The sequence below is a fragment of the Malania oleifera genome, chromosome 10, assembly GCF_029873635.1.
Source record: "Malania oleifera isolate guangnan ecotype guangnan chromosome 10, ASM2987363v1, whole genome shotgun sequence".
In the NCBI taxonomy this organism is placed as follows: Eukaryota; Viridiplantae; Streptophyta; class Magnoliopsida; order Santalales; family Ximeniaceae; genus Malania; species Malania oleifera.
In genome coordinates this window covers 31,967,713-31,995,340 of record NC_080426.1, presented here as the reverse complement: position 1 = coordinate 31,995,340, position 27,628 = coordinate 31,967,713, and the positions used below count along the sequence as shown (strand labels likewise).

General features: G+C 37.8%; 1 protein-coding gene across 2 annotated transcripts; it reads right to left on the bottom strand.

Moving 5' to 3' along the window:
- Nucleotides 1–1,713: 1,713 nt before the first annotated feature.
- On the bottom strand, nt 1,714–7,779 carry LOC131165716 (heterogeneous nuclear ribonucleoprotein Q). Of its 2 annotated transcripts, XM_058123728.1 has the most exons (12): nt 7,334–7,779; nt 5,115–5,668; nt 4,937–5,026; nt 4,594–4,833; nt 3,824–4,045; nt 3,387–3,687; nt 2,980–3,293; nt 2,777–2,886; nt 2,582–2,688; nt 2,416–2,492; nt 2,229–2,323; nt 1,714–2,038 (listed from the first exon to the last, which is right to left on the bottom strand). In XM_058123728.1, exons 1-11 carry the CDS (start codon nt 7,578–7,580, stop codon nt 2,231–2,233), a joined length of 2,355 nt encoding a protein of 784 aa, XP_057979711.1. In that variant the 5' UTR covers nt 7,581–7,779; the 3' UTR covers nt 1,714–2,038; nt 2,229–2,230. The 2 variants fall into 2 exon arrangements, with proteins under 2 accessions (XP_057979711.1, XP_057979712.1); XM_058123729.1 differs by lacking the exon at nt 7,334–7,779 and having other exon boundaries at nt 5,115–5,675.
- Nucleotides 7,780–27,628: the final 19,849 nt, after the last annotated feature.

Below are 27,628 nucleotides of genomic sequence, written 5' to 3'. Positions count from 1 at the left end.
AAACCGCCAGCATATTCTTAAAGAAAATCTATAAAACAAGAAATACAAGGCATAACCATGTCCAAGCCCTACAAAATAAAAGTGAGTAAAATAGGTGGGTACTGGTGATAGGAATCAAGCAAAGAATAAACAAAGCAGTCATTGCAAACAAATTCACAAAATTCCACGCAAACAATCCAAAAAATAATACTTCGCAAAGATTAAAAAAAAAAAAACCAACACAATCTTCCATGGCACACCTCAACAAGCACAGTGACAACATTGGTAGCTTATTCCTGCCAGAGCACCACATCAATTGCTAAGTCAAACAATTATGAGCAAACGATTCTTCACCAGAGAGTCCAATCTTTCTCATCTTCCTTGCTTCTCATTTAACCAACAATTGTTATGGTTCTAGCTGGTAATTCATACCAAAATATAAACCTTGATGGTAATTACTTTTAAAATAAAAATTGGACACCAGTTCATTTTGAGGAGATTCCCAACTCTTCAATTCATTGCACACAAATCCCTCATTAGAAGAATATAATTGTACTCCTTAACTCCTCTTTCCACTTTCAACACCAGAGTAAGTAGTCTTAATTTCTGAAGTCGAGGCCAACATACACATTTCAAACAAAATTAGAACAAAGAAAACATCTTTACAGAAAAATCATCTCACTTCCAGCTTTCCAAAATAGATAACCTCTGCATCAACAATAACACAAGCACGACCATCATTTCTAGACTTCATTCTTCTCCAACATTCCAGAAAGATTTTGCTTTAGACAACTCAAAGGAACAAGGGCGTTCACACATCATCACCCTCTAGCATGCAGTTATCCATCGTACAAGAAAATCATGACACGTTACACCACAATTACCACCAGGAATCAAGCAATCAATGCTAAGTTGAATCTCACTACAGTGAGCATCAGCCATGCACTGCATTAACTGGACCACCACATGGGATAATTTTGCATCTAAAACAGTAGCCATTAACGCAACTGATCCAAAAAAATAAGAGGAAAGTGATGCTCCATATGGCACTTTCAGAGCTAAAAACTTAACAAGGGACAATTATCAAATAACAGGTAGTAACAATAATGTTAGCATAAAGCCTGTCACAGATATCTTCTTACAAGTCAACTAATCGTATATCTACACCCCAAAGAAGATCGGTTGCTTATTCACAATCAGTGCACCGACAAACAAACCAAGCTTTAATTCCTAGAATGTCAACCCAATGCACTGAAAAAACAACAAATGAGAAACAAACATGGATGAAATCAGTTATTAACAAGTCCAGAAATTCTCCTGTTAATTGTGTTAGCTTCCATGGCATCTAAGCTTTCAAGTTTCAACTCCAAAGAAAAAGCACGGTAATAATATGGTGCAAGTTGACAACTACCGCATGCTTGACAAGCCTGTTCATTCAGCATGAATACCATGACGGTCGTGCTCAATAATTCCAGCACGCTTCCATTACTCACTTCATACACCACAGGTTTAAGAAGATTCAGCACAACTATGCATATTCTTATATGAACACATACCTTTATATTCTTCTAATCTGATCAGCATTTCCAATTTGCACTCTTATTTAAACTTAGCCAAAAAAATTCAGCATAGGAATATGTCCAAGGTCCTTCACCACACTTAGCACCTTAATCTCCTGTAAAATGACCATTAAAACAGAAGACGAAGCAACACCCTTTTGTCCATTGGGAGTTCTTTAACAGTGAATAAAAGATGCATTTCTTAAATACCACATACCACGAACTTCTTGTTTTTGAGCTCTAAATAACTCAAAGTTTCCTTACAAAGAAAAGTACGACTGCAGGAAATCCATTTTTAGGTCTAGAAAGATGGAAATCCATTCTTAGGTATAAAAAGCTCTGAAGCATTACATTCCTTTCATTATAGAACTCAACTCTTTCCCACATCCATACAGGCTATTTATGCTTGGCAATATGCTTCCTTCACAAAGCTGTAGGCATCAAAATGCATAACCTTCAAACATTGCAGTTCCTAAAGCAGCCTCTTTGTCAAATCAAATCTGTGCCATAAACAAATTTCACATGTGACCATAATACTCCAATATTGCCAACGCATCTCTTGCAGAAAACAGGACTCCAAACCTCAAGCCAACAATAAACTAACAAATAATACCAAGGCAAAAAGAAAAGCATAATTTATCATGCATCTCAGCACATGACATTATGTAACTTAAAACCATTTTTACTAACCTTCAATAATATGATCCAGACCCACCACTTCCCATGTAACTACTACCACCCATGCTACGACTTGAATATAGTGATGAGTAGGAACCACCACCAACCTGCAATTTAAATGCAATAAAAAAAATTAAAAAAAAAAACATGCACGGATTTATAGTCACCACCAACTTAGTTAAATAGGATAGGAGCATACATCATTTCCACGAGACATGTAATCACTGCTAAAGCTTGATGAGTACATCCCCCCAACATCACTACCACTGAACGAGCCTGGGGAAAAAAAAGAATACAGAGCAGGAGACGTTTATAAGTAATCTGTGCACAAATTGAGACACGTTGGGAACTCATGGTTGACCTACCTCCACTATAGCCCATACCCTGTCGACTGCCATAAAGCCCATGCGGTTCCTGACTAGAGATAGAGCTCCTGCTGCTGCCATATCCTCCTAGATTTGACCTCCCAAGTCTGCTCACAACACACAGAGATGGGTTCACCAAGTCCAGGTCACAGAAAAGGAGGAAATTACTTCTAAAGCTTACACTTAACAACAGACCTCTCGCCATACGTGTCCCCATATTGAGAACTGCCACCCGTAAGTTCATAGTCCAAACGAGCTCTTGACTGGCGTCCACTAGCGTCAGCATAGCGTGGAGGAACATCATCCTTCGAAATAAATGCAGAATCAAAATCATTAAAGTTTAACTAAAAGTTGGAAGAGGGGAAATCAGGCAGGATTCTAATATCAATTTTGCTAACCATTGCATTATATGGACGTTTTGACCCAGAAATAGAATCATAATCACGGGCACGTCCTTCACGGTAACTTGGCGGAGGCCTTTCAAATCTCTGTCCATAGCCATCATCCACATAAGTTCTCCTTCCAACAGTGCGGGACGTACTTCTTGGCAAATCAGAGTATCCAGAACCACGAGCAGCATACTCATCTCTATATGATGAGCGCCGCTCTGGGACAACCCTTGAACCATACTCTGCAGCAGCTCTGCTCCTTGAAGTTAGTTCATCACGCCGGGCATAATCCCTCTTCAAGCTACTTCTGGGGTATGAAGGTACTGCAAATGAAAGGCATTGAAACTATATTAGCCAAGATGCATATTCAATCCGACAAAACAATCATTTTGACAAAATGAGAAATTGACACATACCAGGCGCTCTACGGTCATATGACCTAGACACAGGAGGCAGGGGCCTGCCTCTTGCTGCCACAGCTAAAGGAGGACGTCTGTCCCTAAATGATACAGGCCTCTTTAATCCACGATCAACAGCTGGAGGGAGACGACCTCCAATCCCTCTTGCACCACGAACAGGAAGACTACGTGGAACTGGACGACCCCAAGATCCCCTAACAACTCTTCCAGCCCCACGCCCAGGCCTAAAATCTCCCCGACCAACATGTTTTCCCTTGCCTCTTTGAAGTGGTCTTGACAACCTAGCCCTAACTTTAGCCTGAAAAGCAAGTTAAAAATGTTAAACTACCCATGCGCAGTTCATTTTTAAAAACAATGAAACAAAAAAACAGACCCTCCCATACAGACAAAAAACAACTTCATCATGATAATAGAGAACTACAAGCAGCAGCAACCTTATTATCCCCTTCGCCCAACTCAGCATTGTTGATGCTTTTGGCACATGTCACTGCCGCATCATGAGAGTCAAATGTGACAAAACCAAAATCCTTCCTCTTGGCAGAAGGCATATTACGGGCAAGCTCAATCTTTTCAATCTCCCCATATTTCTTGAGAAGCTCCCTGACACGATCTTCATCCCATGAAGCAGGAAGACCATCCACAAATACAGTTTTAACCTGCATACCAAAGAATGTGCAATCGATCAACAGCAGTGTCTCAAAAAATCAGAGACAGGCCAAGACAGCCATGCAGCCACCAAACAAATCACCTGAAAGACTAGAGAGGTGAATAACTTTACATTACATCAACCCTAACTAAAACAAGGGAAAATAGTTCTCCATGCTAAATATTCAAAAAGTGAACAGCAATTAAAATTAAAAGCATGTGCACCTATGCAAGTAAAATCAATCGCATTGAATTAAAACAAGTCTCAGAAACAAACGTTCAAAATCCTCATACAACAAACACTTGTTTTAGTACATGCACTAAGAAAAAACAATTAAGATTTAAAAATTGTAAAATTCTGTCGACAGACATGCCAAATAGTGCTCACAAGAGAAAGAAGGTTCTCATGAGAAGTAAGGTATAAATGGTACAGAATAATTAAGATTCTGCAGGAGCTCAAAGAGAAAGGATCTTATGCAGTCATGATGCATTATAAATTGAGAAAGATGATTCCATTAAACAACATTTAGAGTTAACGAGAAGTTGATCCATGTTTTACCTGAGCCATTATTTCATCTCCAGGGTCAATAAAGGAATCAGCAAAAGAAACCTTTGCAGTCCTATCAACTCCAAACACAACATCCCTCTTCTGAAGACGCTTAAAAGCATCCATAGCATCTGAACGAGAAGAGAACTCCAAAAAGGCAAACCCTCTGTTCATTCCCTCATTATTACTATCTTCAACCAGTGTTAGATCCTCAATACTCTCAACCCCATAATGTTTCAGCTTCTCCTTCAGCTAAAAACACATTTTATATCAAAAAGTTAGGAATATAACAACTACTGAAAGCCAACTACAAAATCTGGATGCCCATCAAAACAGGCTACACCAGTCAACTTACAGCTTCCTTTGTCCATGTCTTGCATATGTTACCCAGGAAAAGGGTATCACTATCTTGACTTGGCGTAACACCACATTGTTTCCCATTTACCTGGAATTGTGGTTGTCAATAAAATAGAGCTTATTGTGCTGGGGAAAAAATGTGTCGATCAAATTATGATTAGGATCAAGAAATATACCACTGGGTTCTTTAGCTCTGTAACAGCCCGTTTTGCTTGTTCCACAGTTGCAAAACGCAAGAATGCAAAACCCTTGTTCTTCTTAGTCTGAGGGTTCATCATTAGTCTGACTTCAGTAACCTCACCAACTTCACTAAAGACTTTCTTAAGGTCATCCTCAGTTGCATCCTTGTCCAGGCCACCAACAAATACTTCAAACTCCTTACGCTTGCGCCTCTCTTTAAAAACTTCATGATGCTCTTCTTCATCTGCATCAACCATTTCAGCACGCTCTTCGCCTACATGCTCTTCATCCTCCTCACCCTCAACCTCCTCAAGGACATCTTCCATTTCCTCCTCAACCATATCAGCCTCTTCCTCATCAGCTACATCCCCCTCCTCTACTTCCTCCTCACCTTCATCTCCTTCTTCTTGAACATCTTCTTGGTCAATTTCCTTCTCATCATAATCCACCCCAACATCTTCCTCAGGTTCATACTCAGCTTCATTGTCCTCCAAGTCTAACCGCTCACCTTTTTCATACTCATCTAACGATTCTTTCATCTCATCATCCTCTGCCATAAAAAATGTATATATGAATATCCATCCCAGATAGCTGAGGTTGAAATTCTCCATTAAACACACAGAATTCATTACACGATTAAATAGGCAACAGGAAACCACATTTTAACATGTATTTTAAGGCTTCCCTAATGCACCAGCAAAGAGGGCTGCTTCCAAACAGTAATAGAGGAATGGATGGCAATAAAGTGAATCTATTGCATCAAGAAAACAACAAAATTTGGCGAGAGCCACACACTTCAAGGTCTTGTCCTCAAAAAATGGCATGCAACCCAGTGCCAGAATCAGAGCCTACCAAACATCATAGACATTGCACAAAAGATAAAAGAAACAGAAATTAGGTCAATTTATACAAAAATACATTATTTGATCATCCTCCAGAATCCAATAAATGTAATAACTCGTTAAAGATGATATAAGTTGACTTCCAGCACAAATTTCTTATTGTTCGTCCCTTTCATTGACCAATAGAGTGCTTCTACCTTTTATAATTTTTAATATACTTCTCATTTCAACAAGCATCCCTGGTTGAGAACACCAAAAATCTTTAATCAACACAGTATAGTTAGATACTAATGTTACTTCAAACCTCTGCTAACAGAATTCACAATAATATGATAGTAAGTAACCCATACATTTTTTTTTAAAAAGCTACTGGTTGTGACAATCTAAAAATTGAAATTAAATGATTCAAAAATGTGTAAGAGAGAGAGAAAGGGGCAAGGCATGTAGAATTCGTTACAAGCTATAACTATGCCACAAGTAAAAGCATGACTAGCTGAAAGTGGCTGAAAGTTTCACATCCAAAAAATACAAATAGCTGAACAATTCCATCCCTTAACTTCCAAAGATGTTTTTTACTTAAATCTAATTCTATTGTATTTTAATCTCTTGGGGTAGTTATTAGAACAATATACTTCGCCATCTTCAAACTACAGAAAACGGAACTCCAACCTGCAATTACTTCAAGAAATAAAAAATGAAAAATATTGAACAAACAAAAACAACAATCCTTTAAAATGTCTGAATTTAAAATGCACATGAAATTTTTTTTGGGGTCCTGCTTTTAATTTGCATTCTCCGAATTCTAGATTTACTTTGCTGTCAACCTAGTATTTGGCCTGTTAGAATGTCCTCAACACAAATGCTTTCCTTTCATCACTTGTACAAACAGGTGGATGTATATTGGACCATATAAAGACATTCATAACAACAGAGTGGGGGAAAATAACTGTAAACTATAAATACCAGGCATGCCTAATGAGCATACTCTACAGGTCCTTCAGTTAATCTTATTCTCTATCTCTAAAAGATAGTAATATGGGCAATTTTTAAACATTTTGAGGTTTAATAATAGTAATAGGAAAGCATAACAAGTAAGGAAATCCCCCTTCTACCACTTTCGTTAAATCCACGCATTAGCTGGTCCTTTCGGATTCAATTCTAATAATCTTGAAGAAGATAATCTAGAAAAGTTTAACAGAACTGGCTAAACTTTCCCGGAAACTCCTTAAATACGAGGAAACTTGTAGTAGTTTTGAATTCCAAAACAATCAAACAACCCGACGGAAAATTTATCATCGTCCAAGCCTTCTGTCTCGTTAGATCTGAACCAATACCAGAAATCATAACAAAATTAAAAGGCAATAAAAACTCACTTTTGGCTGCAATCGCTCCATTCGCCTCCGACTTTCGTTCAGGTTTCTCTTCGACCGCCGGCTTCTCTACCACAACCTCCTCGACCTTGACATCCTCCTTCACCTCAACCACCGATGCCGAAACTTCTTCAACCTTGGCCGGCGACTCTTCAGCAGCGTCTTGCTGGTTCTGCGCCTTCCTAGTCGCTCTCGGCGTCCGCTTCGGGCCGGGAGCGGCGGTCGCCTTCTTCGCTGCTCGCGGAGGCATCCTAGATGAAAGTCACAGATCGGACTGAGGAAACGCAATAAACTGCAAAACGAAATCCTAGACTTGAACCTTGAGATCGGAACTAAGAGAGATCTGAAACCCTAATGTGAGAGAGCTCGAGAGAGAACCAAAACCCTAACGCGAAGTATAGATTAGACGAAACAAGCACCTTATGAGAGTATATATATTAGCGATGGAACAGGAAAGTCTTGTGTGTTGTCATCCGCAGGGTAACGATTGGTGAGAATAGTTATATGACACGTGGAGTGCTATGATTGGTGTAAAAGTTTCTTCGAGGACAAGTTACCCGGTGATGGTATGTAGGTGATTTTAGCACTCCTATTTACTGACCAGAATTATAGGATCTAAATTTTGGTCTAAAAGAGGACAAATATTTAGGAATTTTTTAGGTGAAAACATTTTCTTTTGCAATGTTTTTAAAATATTTTAATTATTCATTAGCTCGGTAATTATCTAATGAGAGAGAGCGAATGCCCTAACGCTTCGAACATAACCAGCTCCCATGGTGTGATGGGCTGTGTGTACAAGATTTTTTCTCAATGTCATAAAATGAGTATATTCTATTAAGAATTTAGTTGGCTTTCTTAATACCTGCATGAAGACAAGTGCCCATAGGATGTTTAGGTTCTCATGTCTTCCTTTTGCTCTATTTTTTTCTCACCGTTGTTTTTCTATGCATAAGTTTCTTCTGATTTTCTTTTCAACGTGTGAAAACATAATGGAATTTCTGCATTTCTTGAATCATTTTGTACAAACCAATTTACAATATTAATAATACAATCAGAAGATCTAAATATAGAAATAATCTCCTAAACAAATCTCTCTCAATAATATACAATATATACTTTCCTAAATTACTCCAAGATATTTGAAGATACTCGGAATTTCTACACTCCCCCTCAAGTTGGATCATAGATATTGATCATATCCAACTTGCAAATGAAATCATCAAAGCTCTGGCGGGCTAGCCCTTTAGTAAAGATGTCTGCAATTTGTTCCTTGGTAGGTACATAAGTCAGACAGATGATTCCTTCTTTTTGATAAAATGTTGGTCCACTTCTACATGCTTAGTCCTATCATGTTGAACTGGATTAAGAAAGATACTGATGGCTGTTTTGTTGTTACAATAGAGTTTGATAGGCAATTTCACCAGGATTTGTAATTATTCCAAGAGTTTCCGTAACCATAGTCCTTCACATATTCCTTGTGCAACTACCCGGAATTCAGCTTCAACACTGCTTCGAGCCATTAGATTTTGTTTTTTACTCCTCCAAGTTACCAAATTTCCTCATACAAAGGTGCAATATCTTGTGGTAGACCTTCTATCTTCCGTTGATCCTGTCCAATTCGCATCTATGAAAATTTCTATTTCCTTACTTTCACATTTCTTAAAGAAAAGTCTTTTACCCAGAGAACCCTTGAGGTGCCTGAGGATCTTATACACAACATCTAGGTGAGCCTTTTTCACTTAGTGCATGTGTTGACTTATCACACTTACCGCAAATTCAATGTCGGGTTTGGTATGCGATAGGTAAATTAGTTTACCAACCAATCTCTGATATCTCTAATTTTCAACTAGTATTCCGCAGTTTCAACCCTCTTTACTGCTTCAATCAAGGTTTCACTAGGTTTGCATCAAAGCATGCCAATTTCGGTTAGGAGATCAAGGATATACTTTCGCTGAAAGACATTGATACCCTTTTTTGATCTAGCAACTCCCATTCCCAACAAGTGTCGCATTTGTCCCATGTTTTTAACTTCAAACTCAGCAGTTATGACTTTCTTTAATCTTTCCATCTCCACTGTATCATCTCCAATTATGATTATATCATCAATATACACTATCAGAATTATTTTCTACCACTTTCAGACTGTTGGAATAACATAGTGTGATCTGATAGCGCTTGTCGATATCCTTGATTCTTTATCACTTTCGCAAATCTGTCGAACCATGTTCTGGGAGATTGTCTGAGTCCATACAAGGACTTCTTGAATTTACATACTTTATTTTCTTCACCTTTCTTACTGAAACCTTGTGGTTTCATCATGTAGAATTCTTCTTCTAACTCGCCTGTAGAGACCCAAAAAATAAAATAATAAAAAAATTTAGGAAAAAGAGATTTTTGGCTAAGGAAGGAGAAAATCGGTGACGGTTTTGAGGTTTTACCGCGGGTCAATAAAAAGTAGACGGTTATTTCTAAGTCGGCTAAATAGAAAATCGGCGACAATTTTCTGAGGATCAGAGAAAATTGGAGATGGTTTTCTCTACAGTGAGTCCTATAAGGGATCCTACGAGCCATATTCCTTTAACAAAATAAATTTTCTCTCTTTCTCTTCTTAAACCCTACAAAATTCCTTACTCTCTCACTATGATTCCGACTTCATTTTAGCCCGAATTGACGATCAGGAACCACCACGGGGTTCCTGGGAAGATTCTCTACAACATGCAGAGCAGATTTTCAAGTTGAGGTTCTAGGGCACCATCCCAAAACCAAGGTAAGTGATGTATTTTAGGGTTTTTTAAAGTTAATTTCGAGTATACAAAATGTTGGACGTGTTAAATGGAAGCTATTATGGAATTTGTATTGAATAATTTGGGAAAAATATGTATTGCAGGTTTTTGGGCTACGAATGCCGAAGGGCGTAGAAAATTTGGTGTTTAGTGGAATCTCAGTAAGTCATGTAAGAGGAATAAATTATAGCAATTTATTTATGAAAATTATGGGTTGAGAAATATGTGAAAATGACGTATGTTATTTTACCTGGAATTTATTATGATATAAATATCAAAAGAAATTTGCATGACATATGATTTATATTGAAAAATGTTTAAACTGGGTTAAATGATTTACCCTATGAAATCTGTGATACTGAAATGTGTTTTGATATGAGAATTGAAATATGGAAAAATGATGAAAGTGAAATGCACAGGAAATGTATATTCTGAGAAAATGAAGAAAGGTGAAGTATGAAAATGTGTTTTGAGAAATATTGAGTAATTCTGAAACGAGATATATATATATATGATAGTATGGGATGAAATGAATTATGAACTGAGGAAATATCATTGAAATGATGAAATGTGTTAAGAATACTGAAATTGAAATGTGAATATACGAAATGTAAATATTGCAATGTAAATTCTGCAATACTAATATCGAAATGTGATTATGAGAATTAAGAATATTGCAAAGTAAAATTCTGCAATACTGATATTGAAATGTGAATATGAAAAATGGTAAATATGGCACCGTTAATTATGCAATATGAATACTGAATGATGAGAATTGAAATGTGAAATTCTGAATTATGAATACAGACATGTGATTGATGAAATGTCAATACCACATAATGATTGCTGGTATATGGTAGTAAAAACCCTGATGGATTGTAAGAACCATAAATAAGAAAAATGGGTTTAAATATTAAGAGGGGCAAAATTGGAAATTGCCCGGGTCAAAGAGCTATAAAGGAAATTCTCATTTCTTCAAAGCTAAGCAAACTTAGATTTTTATCTTTCTCTCTCTCTCTCTCTCTCTAAACCTCTCCCTACTCCTTCCCTCAAGAATTCTTCATCGATCGTTGACAGAATCGGAAAACGGAAGCTACCACGAGGATCGTTGAAGGATTTTTTACAACTTCTACGGATCGGAATCTCGTTTTGGAGGTTTTCGAGTTTTAGCGAAAAGTCGAGGTAAGGCTTGGTTTTCAATTCTGATCCAGTAGTTTTGTAGGTATCAGTCTTGTGAGTATTTTCTGTACTGTGATTTGTAGGTTTTGGAACTCGGTTCGTTGTTTAGGAGCCTTGGAGTTCGGGTTTTGTGATTCGGGGTTAAGGTAAGGGGAAACTGTGTTATATTACTTATTTTTGAAATCGGACTTGGTGGAACTATTGTCTACGGTCCTGTGTGTGTTTTGGCTACTCATTTGGGGGGATCTAACGGGGAAAACTATGGGTTTCATTATTGCAGTTTTGGGAAAAAGGGGGTGACGAGCTGAATCCCGGGTTTTGTTGAAAACCGAGTATATGTGTGATTCATACTGCGTGATTGGGATGGTCGTGCCTTGACTTTGTTTAAACTGTATTTTTTTGGAAAACCATGATTGAGATTACCAAATGAATGTGACTTGTTTGGTTATATGAGCATGCATGTGTGTGTGATGTACTGAATTGCTGATGGGACCGCGATTCCAAAGTGAGTTCAAGTACTGAGAATGATCAGCTCTATATCTGAGGGCGTGTGTTTATCACCTGCCACGTAGGTAAGAGTGATCGGTTCTATATCCGAGGGCGTCAGCCATTCCGGCAAATCAAGTCGAAGGGTGTGGATCCACCAGTTAGCGCCGGTACGACGTCATGGGAGTCGAGGACTAGCCATATGCCGGTGGCACCGTGCTTTGCAGATGGCTACGGGCCAACGCTAGATTGTCGCAGATCGGCTTCGAGCCGATAGGTGTGACAACACTGGGTTACTAATCATGTGTGTGTATTGTGAAGGGACTGCGTATAAATAGCCGTCATATTTGTGCATAAAAACACTATGTGAATTAGTACTGGATTCCATTTAACTGCATGTATATTGTGTCATGATAACACTCAAATGTCACACACCGATATAACATGTGTTCTTCCTTACTAAGAGGTGTCTCACCCCTACTGTACGTACATTTTTACAGGTCCTTCGAGTAACAGGAACTAGCGTCTTAGCGTAGGGGGCATAGTGACCAGTGTACTGCGTTAGCGCTTGGGTAAGTGCTAGGACTGTAGTTTTGTTGGGTTGCCATTTTGGGTTGTATTTGGGCACCCATTGTATATTTTGATAGAGTTGTGTTTGGCTCATGTATAGACTCTGGTATGGTACTGCATATGTTGATATAGAAATATTTTTTCCGCTGCGTACAAGATTGTGATTGGATGTCTTTAGGGTGCCTGGGAACCCCACGGGGTCGAACCCTCATCCTTTGTACTGTATTTGTGATGATTTGTATGATATAGGGACAGGTTAGGTTACATTATCACCTCCGGGTCCCATTTCGGGGTTCAGGGCGTGACATGGATGGATATGGAAACCCTAATGATGGGTAGTGATATTGAGCACGGTATCGTTGCTAGTGGAGTTAGTGTAACCACACAGGCTCGTGAAGCGTGTGGCGTAATAGTAGACTGAGCTGTACAGTAGAGTTATTGTGCCCCCTAAGTTCGGATCAGGGCTTTTGGCTAGTCATTCGTACTATAGACACAGGATATATGATGATATTTGACTTGACCGAATTGGCCAACCACGGTTAGGTCCAACCTTCAGGTCGCACAACCCTATTCATGGGGGGAAACATGACGTGGAGAGATATCCTCAGGGCCTGCATGAGTACAGACACAGATGTATTGGTAACTAATGACACTCATGAGCTATACATGGAAAAGAAATGAGAATGGAAACGAGAAAGAAAATGGGAAATGAAATAGTGTGAGTTATTAATATAAATAATTAAAGCAAAGTGAAATACACAGCCTGGGGGTTTACTGAGTAAGGTGAGTGCTCTGATAAGTATAAGTTGTAGTTGAACCCGTGTTAATCGGGTTAGGATGCAAATGATATCAAGGCAGAGGGAAGCTACTTGTATTGTAAAGACCCGAAAATTTAAAAAAATTAAATAATTTGAAATATATATATAAATAAAATAATAAATAAATAAATAAAAGGAATGACGTGGGAAAAGAAAAAAAATTAAAATTAAAGAAATTAAATTAAATTAAGATAAATTAAATAATTAGTTATTAAATTAAATATTTTTACATTGGATTAAAAAATAATAAAAAAACTAATTGAAATAAGAGAAATATATATGGCTAATATAATATATAAATATATATATGTATATATATAATAAGTATATGATAAGATATACATATATATATATAGATATATATATGATAAGTATAAGTTTAATATATATAATTTATATCTGTAAAGTTAAAAAGTTAAAAGAAGATGAGAAGGAAGAAAGAAAGAAGAAAGAAGAAGAAGAAAGAAGAAGAAGAAAGAAGAAGGAGAAGAAGTCAGAGGAGTCAGGACCCCCCCCCCCTTTCTGCAAATCTCTTGCATGTCTCCGCGTCCGTCTCCGCCTCTCTCTCTCTTTCTCTCAATTATTCGGCGAGTTTGCGATGGATCGAGTAACAGAAGGTGCCGTTGGAATCCTAGTTCCGCTGCCAACATTTCTACTGGAGCAAATTTTTCATGGGAACGGCTTAGGTACTGCTCCTGGGGAAAGGTAATTTTTCCCTATTTTCTCAATTTCGCCGTTAATATGTAGTTAAATCGATGAACGGACATCACCACGGGGTCCTAATTGTCGTCATCGTCATTTTGACGTATGTAATTTTCCAATTTGGGTTTTCTAGGCCCTACTCCAAAGCGAGAGTAGGATTTGGGAAATTTGGCAATTTGGCTAAATTTAAGGGTATATTTATTTATTTAGGAATTATGACCCTCGGAAATATTTAAATAATATTTTATTCAATAATAATTTATTGGAATTAGGAATTTAATTTCAAGGTCTGGGTGAGTGCCGTAGGTATTTTTCGGAGTCCTTGTTGGCGTAGTTCAAGAAACCAGGTAAGGGGAAAATATATATATTAAATCAGAATTTTTATGAATTTAATGAAAAAATAAATTGTGTTATATGTATATGTATATGTTTCGATATGGGTAAAATGCCAACTATTTAAATTATATTTTTTTCCAAGTTTAGGGTTGTTTATTAGATATGTATATGCGAAAATGAACTGATGAAAGTGGGAAATATTTTCAAGATAATTAAGTAAGAAATGAAAGGTATTTTTAGTATATAAACATTAAATGTTGGTTGACTTATTTTACAGGTAATGTATGAATTTTACTGTTAAATTGTGTGGCATGAGATTCTGTGCAAATATATGTTAAATGTATAAGATGCAGGCTAAGTAAGTAAAGCAATGAAAATAAAATATGATATAGACAATGTTGCTTGCGTATGTTAAATGCAACCATGTAAATGTGAGACAGTTAAAAGAGAGCCATGTTAGCAGATCTAACACACTTTTGTGTATACTAACTGATGACAGCTAAAATGAGCTGTGTTAGTAGATTTAGCACGTTTCTACGTAGACTAACTGATAATGGCTAAAGACCAGCTGTAGTACGAAGTAATGAAATAAAATGTTATGCAATGAAATGACGATGAAATGGCAATGAAATGAAATGACCAAGGTAAATGATACAATGGGAAAAAGTCACTTAAAGTGAAATGAAATGCAAAGTTAAGTTATGAACAGGAATGAATGTGCATGAATGTATAATGACAGAAAAGAATGATGTATTATGATATTAGAAGTATGTATGTACGTAGAACATGTTATGTTTGAGCGAGGCGTACCTTTCGCCTGAGGGCTTGCTGAGTAAGGCGAGTGCACTAGTAGCTACAGATGTGGCAGTAGCCGAATAATGTACTAGGGCAGAGGGAATCTACTTGTATGGGCAGGTAGATTTCCCTATCTTTAGGGCCTTTGCCGGTAAACTTTTGTATGAACTGTGTGAGTACGAGATCAATTTAACACTTGAGGGCTTGCTGAGTAAGGTGAGTACCCTGATATGCTTAAATTATGACCTTCGGGTTACTAAATGTATCAGAGCAGAGGGGTGCTACTTGTATGAGCGGGTAATCACCCCTATCCTCGAGTAATCTCGTGGGTGAAACATTTGCATGTGTTTGATTAGGATCAAGGAATGATTTTGAAAATTATGTTAAGGATTTTCAAATGTTAAATATTATGTTATATATAAAGTCATGTTGGCCACACACTGCTTTAATATATGGTTTCTTCCCTTACTGAGATGTGTCTCACCTGAATATAAATTTATCTTCTTTTTTTTCAGGATTTCATCGAGATCGAGCTTAGAGAGCTCGAGGTTCTATAACATTATTGGGAAATAGTAAAAGGAAATGGTATATTTTTGTTTTAATTATGAGATGCAAAAATTTATGTTTTACATCCTTATATTTTAAGTCTGTGGAGAAAAGAAAGTTTGTGAACATACTGAATTATTTTGGGAGTTATGTGGATTTATGGAAATGCAGGTGTTTGATGATTTAATATGGATTATAGTTACAATTAGTAAACTCTGGTATTGTGTTATATGGAGATTATGATCATATTTTTCTGCTGCGTATGTTATGGAATATGATTTATGAGGATATAATCAGGTATAACGCACCAGACCCGAGTTTAAGGGTTCAGGGCGTTTCATGTATGGGCAGGTAAGCTTCCCAATTCTCAGGAACTTCGCTGGTGTTAGAATTGGTGTATTCCCAAGAGGGGGGGTGAATTGGAATTTTAAAATTTATCACCTAGGTTGAACTGGATAAATAGCAATATATACACAACCTAGGGTATGCCTATTCAATTTCCAAATGCGTAGATAAATATAATGTGAAAATTAAGTCATACGCATCATTCACCCATAATATACATGTACGGTAAATATAAAGTGCGGAAATAAAAATGAACACACGATATGTTATCGGGGTTCGGCCAACCGTGCCTACGTCCCCGCCTCAAGCTCGCAAGCTAGAGGATTCCACTAATAGCTCACTTAAGGGTGGAGCGGCACCGTTTACAACCAGGTCAAATTAACACAGGGCTGACCTCAACCTTAACCAGGTCAATTAGCGGGGCTGACCTCAACCTACACGCCTTAACAGGACGACGCACCTAGCTTTCCTAACCGGGTCTAAGCCAATCCGGGACTATTCCAGGGCTAGTCTCCCTCTTCAGGCCCGTGCCTGGAAATACAACCAAAGTGTATGAAATACAATCAAATGGTACAATGAATAGGCTTTCAAGTAAAGCGGATGTGTACCCAAATACGCGCAATTACAAACACCACAGTATGATTCAATATGTAAGCTCAATGTGGTCTGAGATGTCAACTCTCAAATAGATTTACTATCGTTGCAATGAGTACGTGAGAGTGCAAACCTAAATGATCTTTGTATCACAGGCTATTCAATCTAAGTGTTCAAACAAAGATATTATCCAGACTTCATATATTTCAATCAACAAGTTTTCTCAATATATATATATGTATATGAAGCTCTAGCAATGTATAAGTTTGGTTTGCAAAAGGAGTTTAATCTTTGTATTCAACTATGGATATAAATCAATGAATATTGCAACAAAGATTTTTCTCACACAAACAAATATCTCTTTAAAGCTTTATCAAGACAAAGCACGCTAGATATTTGAATGTATTTTGAAAATGTTTTGCAACCAAAAACAAATACAATCTTCTTAAGATGTTGCAATGAAGGTGCAAATCTTAGAAGATCTATCAAAGTCTTCTTAGGATAGACTTATTAACAAAGTCTCCTAAGAATACTTAGGTTTAGCTCTCAATGAAAATAAATCAATCAAATATGAATGGGAGAGCAAACCTATTAAATATAAACACTCAATCGACTTACAGAGGATTTAAGAGATCGAAGAAGGTAAGCATGAGTGAATGGGGATTGGATATGAATATTATAGGATTTGGGATTTTCAGAGAATTTCTCTTAATCAATATTTTTAATCCCATACTAATTATCCCAAATGAGGGGGTATTTATAGACAACCCTTGAAATATAACCGTTGGGGACCTATTGGGAATAATTAGGAAAGTTTAATGACCTTTCAAATATTTTAACCCTGCTTAAACCATTTAATCGCGGTAAAAAAAATAGGGCAACCCGAGAGGTCCGGTCGACCAAAAGTAGCTCGGTCGACCGGCACTCAAGCAGCTCGGTCGACCGAGGGCATTTTGAACTAAGGGGTCGGTCGACCGGGTAAAGGCGATTTTTGAAATCTCCGAGTTTCGGTCGACCGAGGCCTTTTTGAACTGCACGGCTCGGTCGACCGAGTTGTTGGGAATTCTCCCGAGGCGCTTCGGTCGACCGAGTTGTTGGAGTACAAAAGTGGTCGGTCGACCGGGGGGTCAAATAGTTGACTCCCAGGTGGTTCGGTCGACCGAGGTCAAATGACCTGTAAGGGGTCGGTCGACCGGGATCGAGTCAAATAGTTGACCAGGACCGGTTTCGGTCGACCGGGCCAATTTGAACTGTTTGGCTCGGTCGACCGAAAGTGCACCAAGTGTGCATTTCGGTCCCGAATTGACCCAACTCAATCAATTTCAAGTGCCTAATAAACATATGTGCATATGTGTGTGTCCTAAGGCCACTTGGGGTCCAATTTTGAAGACACCGAAAAAGTCCGGTGTCGGTCGACCGAAGGGTACACCCTAGGGTCTGTCTAAGGTCCTTTCTCATTCATGGTTTGGTTTGAGCTTACGTATTATCATGCATGTGATGTGTGTGAGCTTATCACAAACCAAAGACCTATTTACTATTACAGACCTTTCCTACTTAACTATTACAGACCCGAATATAAATTACAACAACTCAATTATATCAAGGGTCTTCAGAGTCTTCGTTTTCCTCCGGGTCTCCGAGTGCCATCATAGGATACTGCCAAGATAAACCTGCACATCAATTTGGCAATCATTAAATACCTGAGTATTTGTCATAATCAAAATAGGGTATGACCCATAGGGTCAACAGCTGGTAAACATAGGTTGTGTACAAATGAATTTGGAAATAAAATTAAAAGCTTATCCAAGCTTTTGTTATATATCTATATGATTATGACTGTGGAAATGGTATATTTTCTCAAAAGATATTATTATTGAAACGAATATATGTTATGATATAATGACGCTCATACTACCACACAGTATAGATAATTTATTCCGTCTTATTGAGATGTGTCTCGCCTAATCATTTAAATATTTCAGGAAACCGAGACAGACCCGGTGATAGAGCTCCGAGATAGAGTGGAGCAGATACCCTGAGTAGTCAAGGTGAGTATTTTGAGCTAGGGAGGTTTGATTCACCTAGAGATTTATGTATTAGACTTGTGTATATGGATGGTAGTACTCATGGATGGTAGTACTCCGGTATGTGTATTCGTTGTGGTATATATGTATATATATATATATATATATATATATATATAATGACTTCCGCTGTTTGATTATGTATGTGGACATGATTGTGTAGCTAGCACCCACTTTCGAGTCGGGTTATGTATTGGGGTAACGGAGGTTGATGTGGTCGATATATGATATATGTGTTAATTATATGGGAAAAAAAAGGTATGTATCAAAGACTAGGTTTGCTAGGTTCTACAAACTTTAGTAAACAACAGAATACAATATCAGAGTATAAGAATGGATATTGATGAGATATGAGTCAGTTGTTGTTAGAAGATGAGATTAGAATTTAGGGTTTTGTCTTATGACTTAGAAGTAGGAGCTCCATGGTTGTTTCTATGTTTTTCCTAGGGTAACGACTTCTGGAAAATCATAGATACTATCGTCAGATCGTGTTTCTGAGTGGTAGGATTGAATCTTAAATAAAGATTAAGAATGTTAAGAAAAATGTTTATGGCCAAATATTTTGTGAGTTGAGTATGCTGGGTGTGTTAGTGTGATATGATAATAGAGTTCTAAAATGGTTTTATACCCTCTGCAGGATGGATCCAGGGAGTAGTAGTGCACGTGCTGGGGGTGATGATGCGGGGCCTTCCGGTATGGGTGAAGGAGATCCTAATGTTGTATTGCGTAGTGTCACCCAGTAGGTGATGTCAAAATGGCTAGGAATTCAGGAGCGCAGAGCTACACTATTAAGTAGTTCACGCGGATGAGAGCTCCATCATTTTTTGGAGGAGCTAACCCACTTGTGGCTGAGTCCAGTATATGGAGGATATGTTGGCAATTCTTCTATGTACAAATGAGCATAAAGTTTTATTTGCGACTTTTAAACTGACCGTGGAGGCGAAGCGCTGGTGGAGATCAGCGAAATTATTGGAGGAGAAGAGATCGGACCTTGTAGTGGTGACATGGAGCCGCTTCAGGGAGATCTTTTTCGAGAGGTACTTTCTCGCTACTATTAGGAGTGCGAAGGCGGTGGAGTTGCTACATCTGATGTAGGGACCGATGATAGTGTAGCACTATGCGGTGATATTTATTGAGCTATCTTGGTTTGCTCCGTATTTGGTACCTGATAAGGAGATGAAGGCGATGAAATTTGAGGAGGGTCTGAGGTAGAGTCTATTTGAGTAGGTTATAAGATTTTGAGCTCAGATATTCGCAAAGGTGGTAGACAGAGCTGCAGTGATTGAGGGTGGCCTTCAAAGAGGAACCGCAGCACAAAGTCAAGGGAAAAGGCTTACGTCTTTAGATGTTCAAGCAGGGTCCAGCCGAGAGCCTTGGAGAAGGCAGGATGGCAGTGGTGGATAGAGATAGATAGTGAGAGATCGGGCTTTATAGGGCAATCAAATGCTTCTTTTTTGTCCCATATGCTTCAGGAGACACCTAGGAGAATGTCGGGTCAGGGAGGTAATATGTTATCAGTGCTATCAACCTAGGCATATAGTGAGGGACTGTCGTGCACTGTTAGTTGCTGCGCCAACTTATAGACCATACTGAGGAGGTCATCAGACACCTCGAGGCGGGCAACAGAGGAATATTGCCTCAGCTTGAGTCTTTGCGCTGACACTGGGGGATGCAAAGGCAGCAAGGGATGTTGTGATAGGTACAGTTTCAAATTTGTCATTTACAACTACTGCTTCATTTGTTTCAAAGGCGACTAATTCTTTTATAGCCTGGGAGTTTGTTAAATTTTATGGGTTAGAAACACAACAGTTGGGTGTCAGTTTGTCAGTGGCTACGCCGACAGGGGCCGTGGGGATATATGATAGAGTACTTAGTAGCTGTCCGATAGGCATTCAAGGGAGGATTTTATTAGCTAATTAAGTGGTCTTGGATATGCATGGATTTGAGGTGATACTGGGGATGGACTGGCTAGTTGCTCACTACGCCAGCATAGATTGTCCTCAAAGGGAGGTGGTATTTAGATATCCAAGGGAACAAGAGTACAGGTTTGTTGGGTCTTATGTGCGTACCCCACCACAGTTGTTATCTGTCATTCAGGCGAGGTGATTGCTGCTAGAGGGTTGTCGGGGATTTGTGGCCTGTGTAAAGGAGACATTAGAAGGGGAGTTGAGATTAGAGGATATCTTGATAATTAGGGGTTTTCCTGATGTTTTCCTGATGATTTTTTGGGACTACCTCCTGATCGTGAGGTAGAGTTTTCTATTGATCTAGTACCGGGAACAACGCTGATTTCGAAAGCGCTATACATAATGACACCGGTAGAATTAAAGGAATTGAAGGACCAATTACAGGAATTGTTAGACAGGGGATTTATTCCACCCAGTGTGTCGCCCTAGGGAGCGCCGATATTATTTATGAAAAAGAAAGATGGGTCGATGAGAATGTGCATCAACTACCGAGAAATTAACAAAGTGACTATCAAGAATAAATACCTGCTTTCCTACATTGAAGATTTGTTTGATCAGTTACAGAGGACATAGGTTTTCTTGAAGATAGATTTATGGTATGGGTATCATCAGGTAAAGGTCAGAGGAGAGGATGTTTCAAAGATGGCATTCATGACTCGATATGGCCACTGCGAATTTTTGGTTATGCCGTTTGGATTGAAAAATGATCCTGCAGTGTTTATGGATTTGGTAAACAGGGTCTTTCACCAGTATTTGGATCAGTTTGTGGTGGTATTCATTGACGATATACTGGTGTATTCAAAGAGCCTATAGAAGCACGAGGAACATCTGAGGATAGTACTTCAGGTACTAAGGGAAAGGAAACTGTTTGCGAAATTCAAGAAGTGCGAGTTCTTACTAAAGCAGGTAACCTTCCTTGGACATGTGATATCCAGGGGTGGTATATCAATGGATCCGAGTAAGATTGAGGTAGTATTAGATTAGGTACAATCGAAGAATATGTAAGAAATTAGAAGTTTCCTGGGATTGGTTGGATACTACCGCAGGTTTGTTGATGGTTTTTCTAAATTGTCGGGTTTGTTAACTAGATTGTGCATGCTTGTGGATGATAGTATTAGGAGAATAATTCTAGAAGTGGCATATAGATCTTTATACACTGCTCATCCTGGCAGTACGAAAATGTATAGGGATCTACGAGAGTATTTATGGTGGAGCGGCATGAGGAGAGAGATTGCGGAATTTGTGCAGCAGTTCTTGACGTGTCAGTAGGTTAAGGCTGAGCATCAGAGGCCGATTGGACAGTTGCAGCCACTTTTCATTCTTGAGTGGAAGTCGGACTACATATCCATGGATTTTGTTACTGGGCTATCGCCAGCACTTCATGGTCAGAATACCATTTGGGTAATTGTTGATAAACTAACAAAGATGACTCATTTTCTGCCCATTAAAGTTGGCTATCCTATGAACAAATTAGTAAAAATTTATATACAGGAGGTTGTTTGACCCCATGGAGTGTCGATATCCATAGTCTCAAACCGTGATCCACATTTTACATTGCGGTTTTGGAAGAGCTTGTAGGAGGCTTTGGGGACTCAATTGGCATTCAACATGGCATTCCATCCTTAGATAGATGGACATACAGAGAGAACAATCTAGGTACTTGAGGATATGCTGCGAGCATGTGTATTGGATTTTGGGGGTAGCTGGACCCAGTATATGTCATTAGTGGAATTTGCCTACAACAACAGCTATTAGGCTAGTATAGGCATGACACCTTATGAAGCACTTTATGGTAGAAGGTATCGTTATCCTTTATACTGGAGTGAGCTAGGTGAAAGGCGAGTTTTGGGCTTAGAAATGGTACAATAGGCGTACAATAAAGTTCGACTTATTCGAGATAGAATCAGTACAGCATAGAGTCAGCAGAAAAGTTATGCGGATGCTCGCCATCGGGAATTAGAATTTGAAGTGGGTGATCATGTATTTATGAAAATAGTACCGCTGAAGGGAATCATGAGGTTTGGGAAGAAGGGTAAGTTGAGCCCTAAGTTTATTGGCCCATTTGAGATACTCGAGAAGATCAGACAGGTTGCCTATCGGCTAGCTTTACCACCATCTTTATTCATGATTCATGACGTATTCCATGTTTCCATGTTAAGGAAATACGTCCCAGATCGTTCCCATATAATCAGCTATGCAGAATTGGAACCTAGTGATATTCTAGCATATGAGGAAGCTTTAGTGTAGATCTTAGATAGAAAAGAATAGGAATTGCGCAGTAAGAAGATACCACTAGTAAAAGTCATGTGGAGAAATCACACGATAGAAGAAGCTTCTTAGGAGCTTGAAGATGAGATTAGACAGAAATACCCCCACCTTTTTAGTGAATTATAGCAGTGATGTGTGAATTAAAGTAGTGGTAATTTTATTTTGTTTAGTACAATGTAATTGTAATGTAGAGTATAAGATAGGTAACATTTTGATTTTAGGGGAATTTTCTTTTATAGTTGTAATCTCCAAGAACTACCGATGTAACCACGGTATTCTTCCGCCATAAGTAAGGGTAAGTAATAAAATAAGTAGACTGTTTTGCTTTTAAGGGATGATGAGTTATATGAATGGTAAATTTCGAGGATGAAATTTTATAAGGAGGGGAGAATGTAACGACCCGAAGATTAATGATATTTAAATAATAAAAAAAGAGAGAAATGGAAACATAACAGAAGGAGCCAGCAGACGTTCGTCAACGAGTTGCCTTCTTACTCGTTGACGAGGTGACGTGACTCATCAACGAAGGCCAGTGTATAAATAGTGTTAAACTTGAATTTTACGCAAAAATTTTCAACATAAAAACCCTCTCTCTCTCTCCTCTATAGTTCCTCCTTCTTCTCTCTTCAATTTTGACCTCATTAGTCATCGAATCGATGATCAGAGGCCACCACGACGCTCCTGGGGAGGTTCTCTCCAAGTCTGTCAGAGTAGATCATTGGTGGGACTGAGTTGAATTCCATCCCAGATTCAGAGTAAGGCATTTTATTCAAAGTTATACATTTCAGTGGTTGTAGAAAGTGTAGTATATGTAGAAATAATGATATTTTTCTCTGGGAAATGTTGCTTTCAGGGTGTTAAGTGGGGAACCTTGGCGGTGTAGGACCTGTCACAATAAGAGATTTTAACAGGAATCAGGTAAGGGAAATGTGCTATGCTAGGCAATTCTAGTAAAATTTTCAAAATAAAATATGTATTTTTACCAGATTATTATTCACAGGAGAAATTTTATACAGTTATCAATTATGTTTAAGATGTTTTAATTACTGTGTAGCATGAGAATATGGATACAGTACAAAAATTTGTTTTACAGTATTTTCAAGATTGTATTTTACAGAATATATAGACAGGAAACATGTTTTACAGTATTTTTCAGAATACCATGATTATTTAGTTTTACAGTACCATGACATACAAATTTATAGTTAATTTCAGAAACATAGTTAATATAGATACAGTTTATTACAACGTCATGGTTAATACAGTTATTACAGAATGATGGTGAAACAGATAGTTTTATATAGAAACGTAATATATAGTATCAGACCTTGATGGAACATTACAGATACACTTTACAGAGTACGGTACCGTAGCTATATACAGTTCAGAGTGCAACCACATATTTAGATAATATATGGTATATAGAGTCGATCGTGCCTATGTTGTGAACAGGCTTCCCATTAGATATGGGTTGAGGGGGTCAATCTGACTGACAGAGTATAGTGATTTATCCTGGTAGGCTAGCAAGTGATAGATCCCGCCTACGGGCCGCACAACCCTGTCGTGAGAGGTTAAATCATGACATACAGTTATCCACAGGGAAGTTTTTCAGTATTTATATGTATATACAGTTTACAGAAATAGAGGATGTACTTATGTATATTAAAAGTATTATGAATAGAAAACTTATAAAAACAATTATGTTAAGCAACATGAACAAGGTGGTATTATATATTATTTGTACCTGTATTCCCAGATTCAGTTATTCATAATTTTATAGAATCATATTTTTATAGAAATGTAATTCACTTGCCACACACTAGCAATAGCATATTTCGTCTTACTGAGCGTCATCTCATCCCATTAAATTGACATTTTTCAGGTGATCCAGTTAGGCAAGCATATCAGGCTCGCAAGTAGAGGGGTTACAGTGCTGCTTTGTCAGTCGTGTGAGTACTTTTAGGAGGTCACCTCTGTATAGCCTGGTTTCAGCTGAGGGTATTTTGGGAATAGTTGTATATGTATATTTTGGGAGTATTCCGGCACTCTAGTATTGTATATATATGGTTATGGTTATATGATTTCAGCTTTTCACTACTTAGGTTGATAGTTATATAAATATATATATATATATATATATATATATATATATATAAGAAGGTTTCAGATTAGTGGAATTTCATAGTATTTATTATTGGAAAGTTATAAATTATTTACAAAATTTAGCAGGTCGTTACAATTATATTCACACTTGGGACCCATCTGCGCGTTTGGAGCGTGACACTGCAGAACCTAGCAACCTAGGCTATGATACCACAATTGTCACGACCTGAAATTTCTGCCATTTTTTTTCCTGATACCATTACTTCACAATCCATTTAATACATATATGCAGCAGAATCATACTCATCAAAACCGGAATACAATACCAAAATTCTAGTACTATCATATACACATAAGTCACACGCCAAAATGATATCACAATCCCAGGTATATAGAACATCTCTACATATAAAAACAATTCTCACCAGTATTTACTTTCAACACACTCTCTATGCCCTGCCCTGGAGCTCTAGGCTCGATCCTCTCGAGGTCCTAAAACATTGGAATAAATATCAGGGTGAGACACCTCTCAGTAAGATGAATTAGGTTATTATCAGTGTGTGGCAACGTGAGTTTTAATACAATAAAACACATTTATTTAATAATTAATTCAACTGAGAAAATGTTTAAAAATTGTACTCAAGTATATAGATATATTTTGATAACATATACTTTTCTCAAACATGTTCAAGTTCAGTAAAATGTCTCCATGTAAATAAAACAATATATACTCCATCAAGAACGTCCCTTATAGGGTTTCACTGGCTAACGTCATGCTTCCCCCCATGACAGGATTCCGAAGGCTGGAGTTAATCGAGGCTGGCCACCACCAGGTTAAGTCAACTTCAATATATGTCTGTAGTACGATTGGCCTACCGCAATTGGTCCAGACCCAGGGTAGTCAACATCTCTTCGCAGACCCAATCAACCGTCAATCACCTACACTACCATCCCAGGTCAATGTGGTTACACTCACTCCTTTAATACTGTAGCTACAGTACCGTGCTCTTCACACCAATCGTCCACCAGGGTTCTTAATTCATATATATTATCATTTACATAGTGTTATATAATATCAATATAACGAATTCATCATATCTTGCCAACGTTATATATATATATATATATATATATATATATATATATATATATATAACGAAGAATATAATGAACTCCTCATATCCTGCCAATGTTATATTCATAACCAACAATATAACGAACTCATCATATCCTGCCAACGATATATTGCGGTTTCCATAAAATTCATAAAATCAAACAATATAACAAACTCATATCCTGCCAATGTTATATTGCCATTTTCATATCCAACACTATAACGAACTCCTCATAACCTGCCAATGTTATATTGTGGTTTTCATAACAACAGTATCAAAATCTTATTTTCATAAATCAATAAATAGCCAGTCAAATCACCTCTCGTATAAAACCATCATTCTCAGTTTTAGTATAAATCAACAACCAATGAAAACACATTCCAGTAAAAATCATCATTCTCAGTCCCAATATAAATCACATGTCATACTCGGCAATATCGCCATCATATCGTAACTGGTAAAATCATCATATTTATCTAATCCATAAAACATCATCCTCATGCGACACAATTTTTGTCTGATAAATTATAATATTATATCCACCCAGGAAAATGTAGATTGTGCTAAAATATCGTTTCCCCCATGCATAGATAATCAGAAAAACATTTATATAATATTCCCAAAAATCCCTGACATAACCTATCTCCTTATCCGTTTACTGAGAGCATGCCTGCGAGTACCCTAAACAGATGCCCGTGGCGTTCCCACAAATCCCTACATTCACATGCCTAAGTTCAATCAACTCAACCCTGAAATTATAATTATTTAACGTTCCTAGGCCCACACACTCCATTAACCCATTAAACCTTATAACAGCAACATAATCAACTCCCTTACCTAAGCTTTGGAGTAGTGCACGGGATCCTTAAAACACAATTCTGCTTCGATTAAACTGACAAGGATTGACCCTAGAACCTTGTAGTGGTGTCCGATCGTTGATCTGGGCGAGTTTTGGGGAAGAAAATGAAAAGAGAGAGAGAGAGAGAGAGAGAGAGAAACTTCCAATTTTTCTTCCAAATAAATAAGCTTAAGTCCCTTATATACAAGTTTGCCCTAGACAAAACCGTCGATGGTTTCCCCCAAAACTATTAACCGTTTGACTTTTTAACCAAACATTTTCACTGTTTTACCCTTAACCTAGCCGTAGTAATTACAAAACCGTTGATGGTTTTCTGCGCCCTCACCAAACCGTCGATGGTTTGGTCTACACCAAACCACTTTTCCTTCTTTTCTTTATTTTCTTATTATTTCAATTTTTCGGGTCTCTACATAGGCAGGATTGGCTAAACCCCGATAACAAACATTGTGTCATTCTCTCCTTCCCTGCACTATTTAATTTTTTGCATTTATTTGTTTATATTTTAAATACTTTGGATGATTGGGAAATAATGAGATTGCTTTAATCGTTTAATTATTTGCTCAGTTAAATATGTGTGGTTATCGGGATTGCTTAGAAAGACCCTAGATTGTGCTATACTGCTTGTGCATTTAACTTAAGAATTTTTAATACCCAATTCACCCCTCTCTTTGAAATACACCAATTCCAACACAAATTCTCATTATCAAATTGGAACATGCCTGGTAATCTTTTTAGTAACAAGGGACAG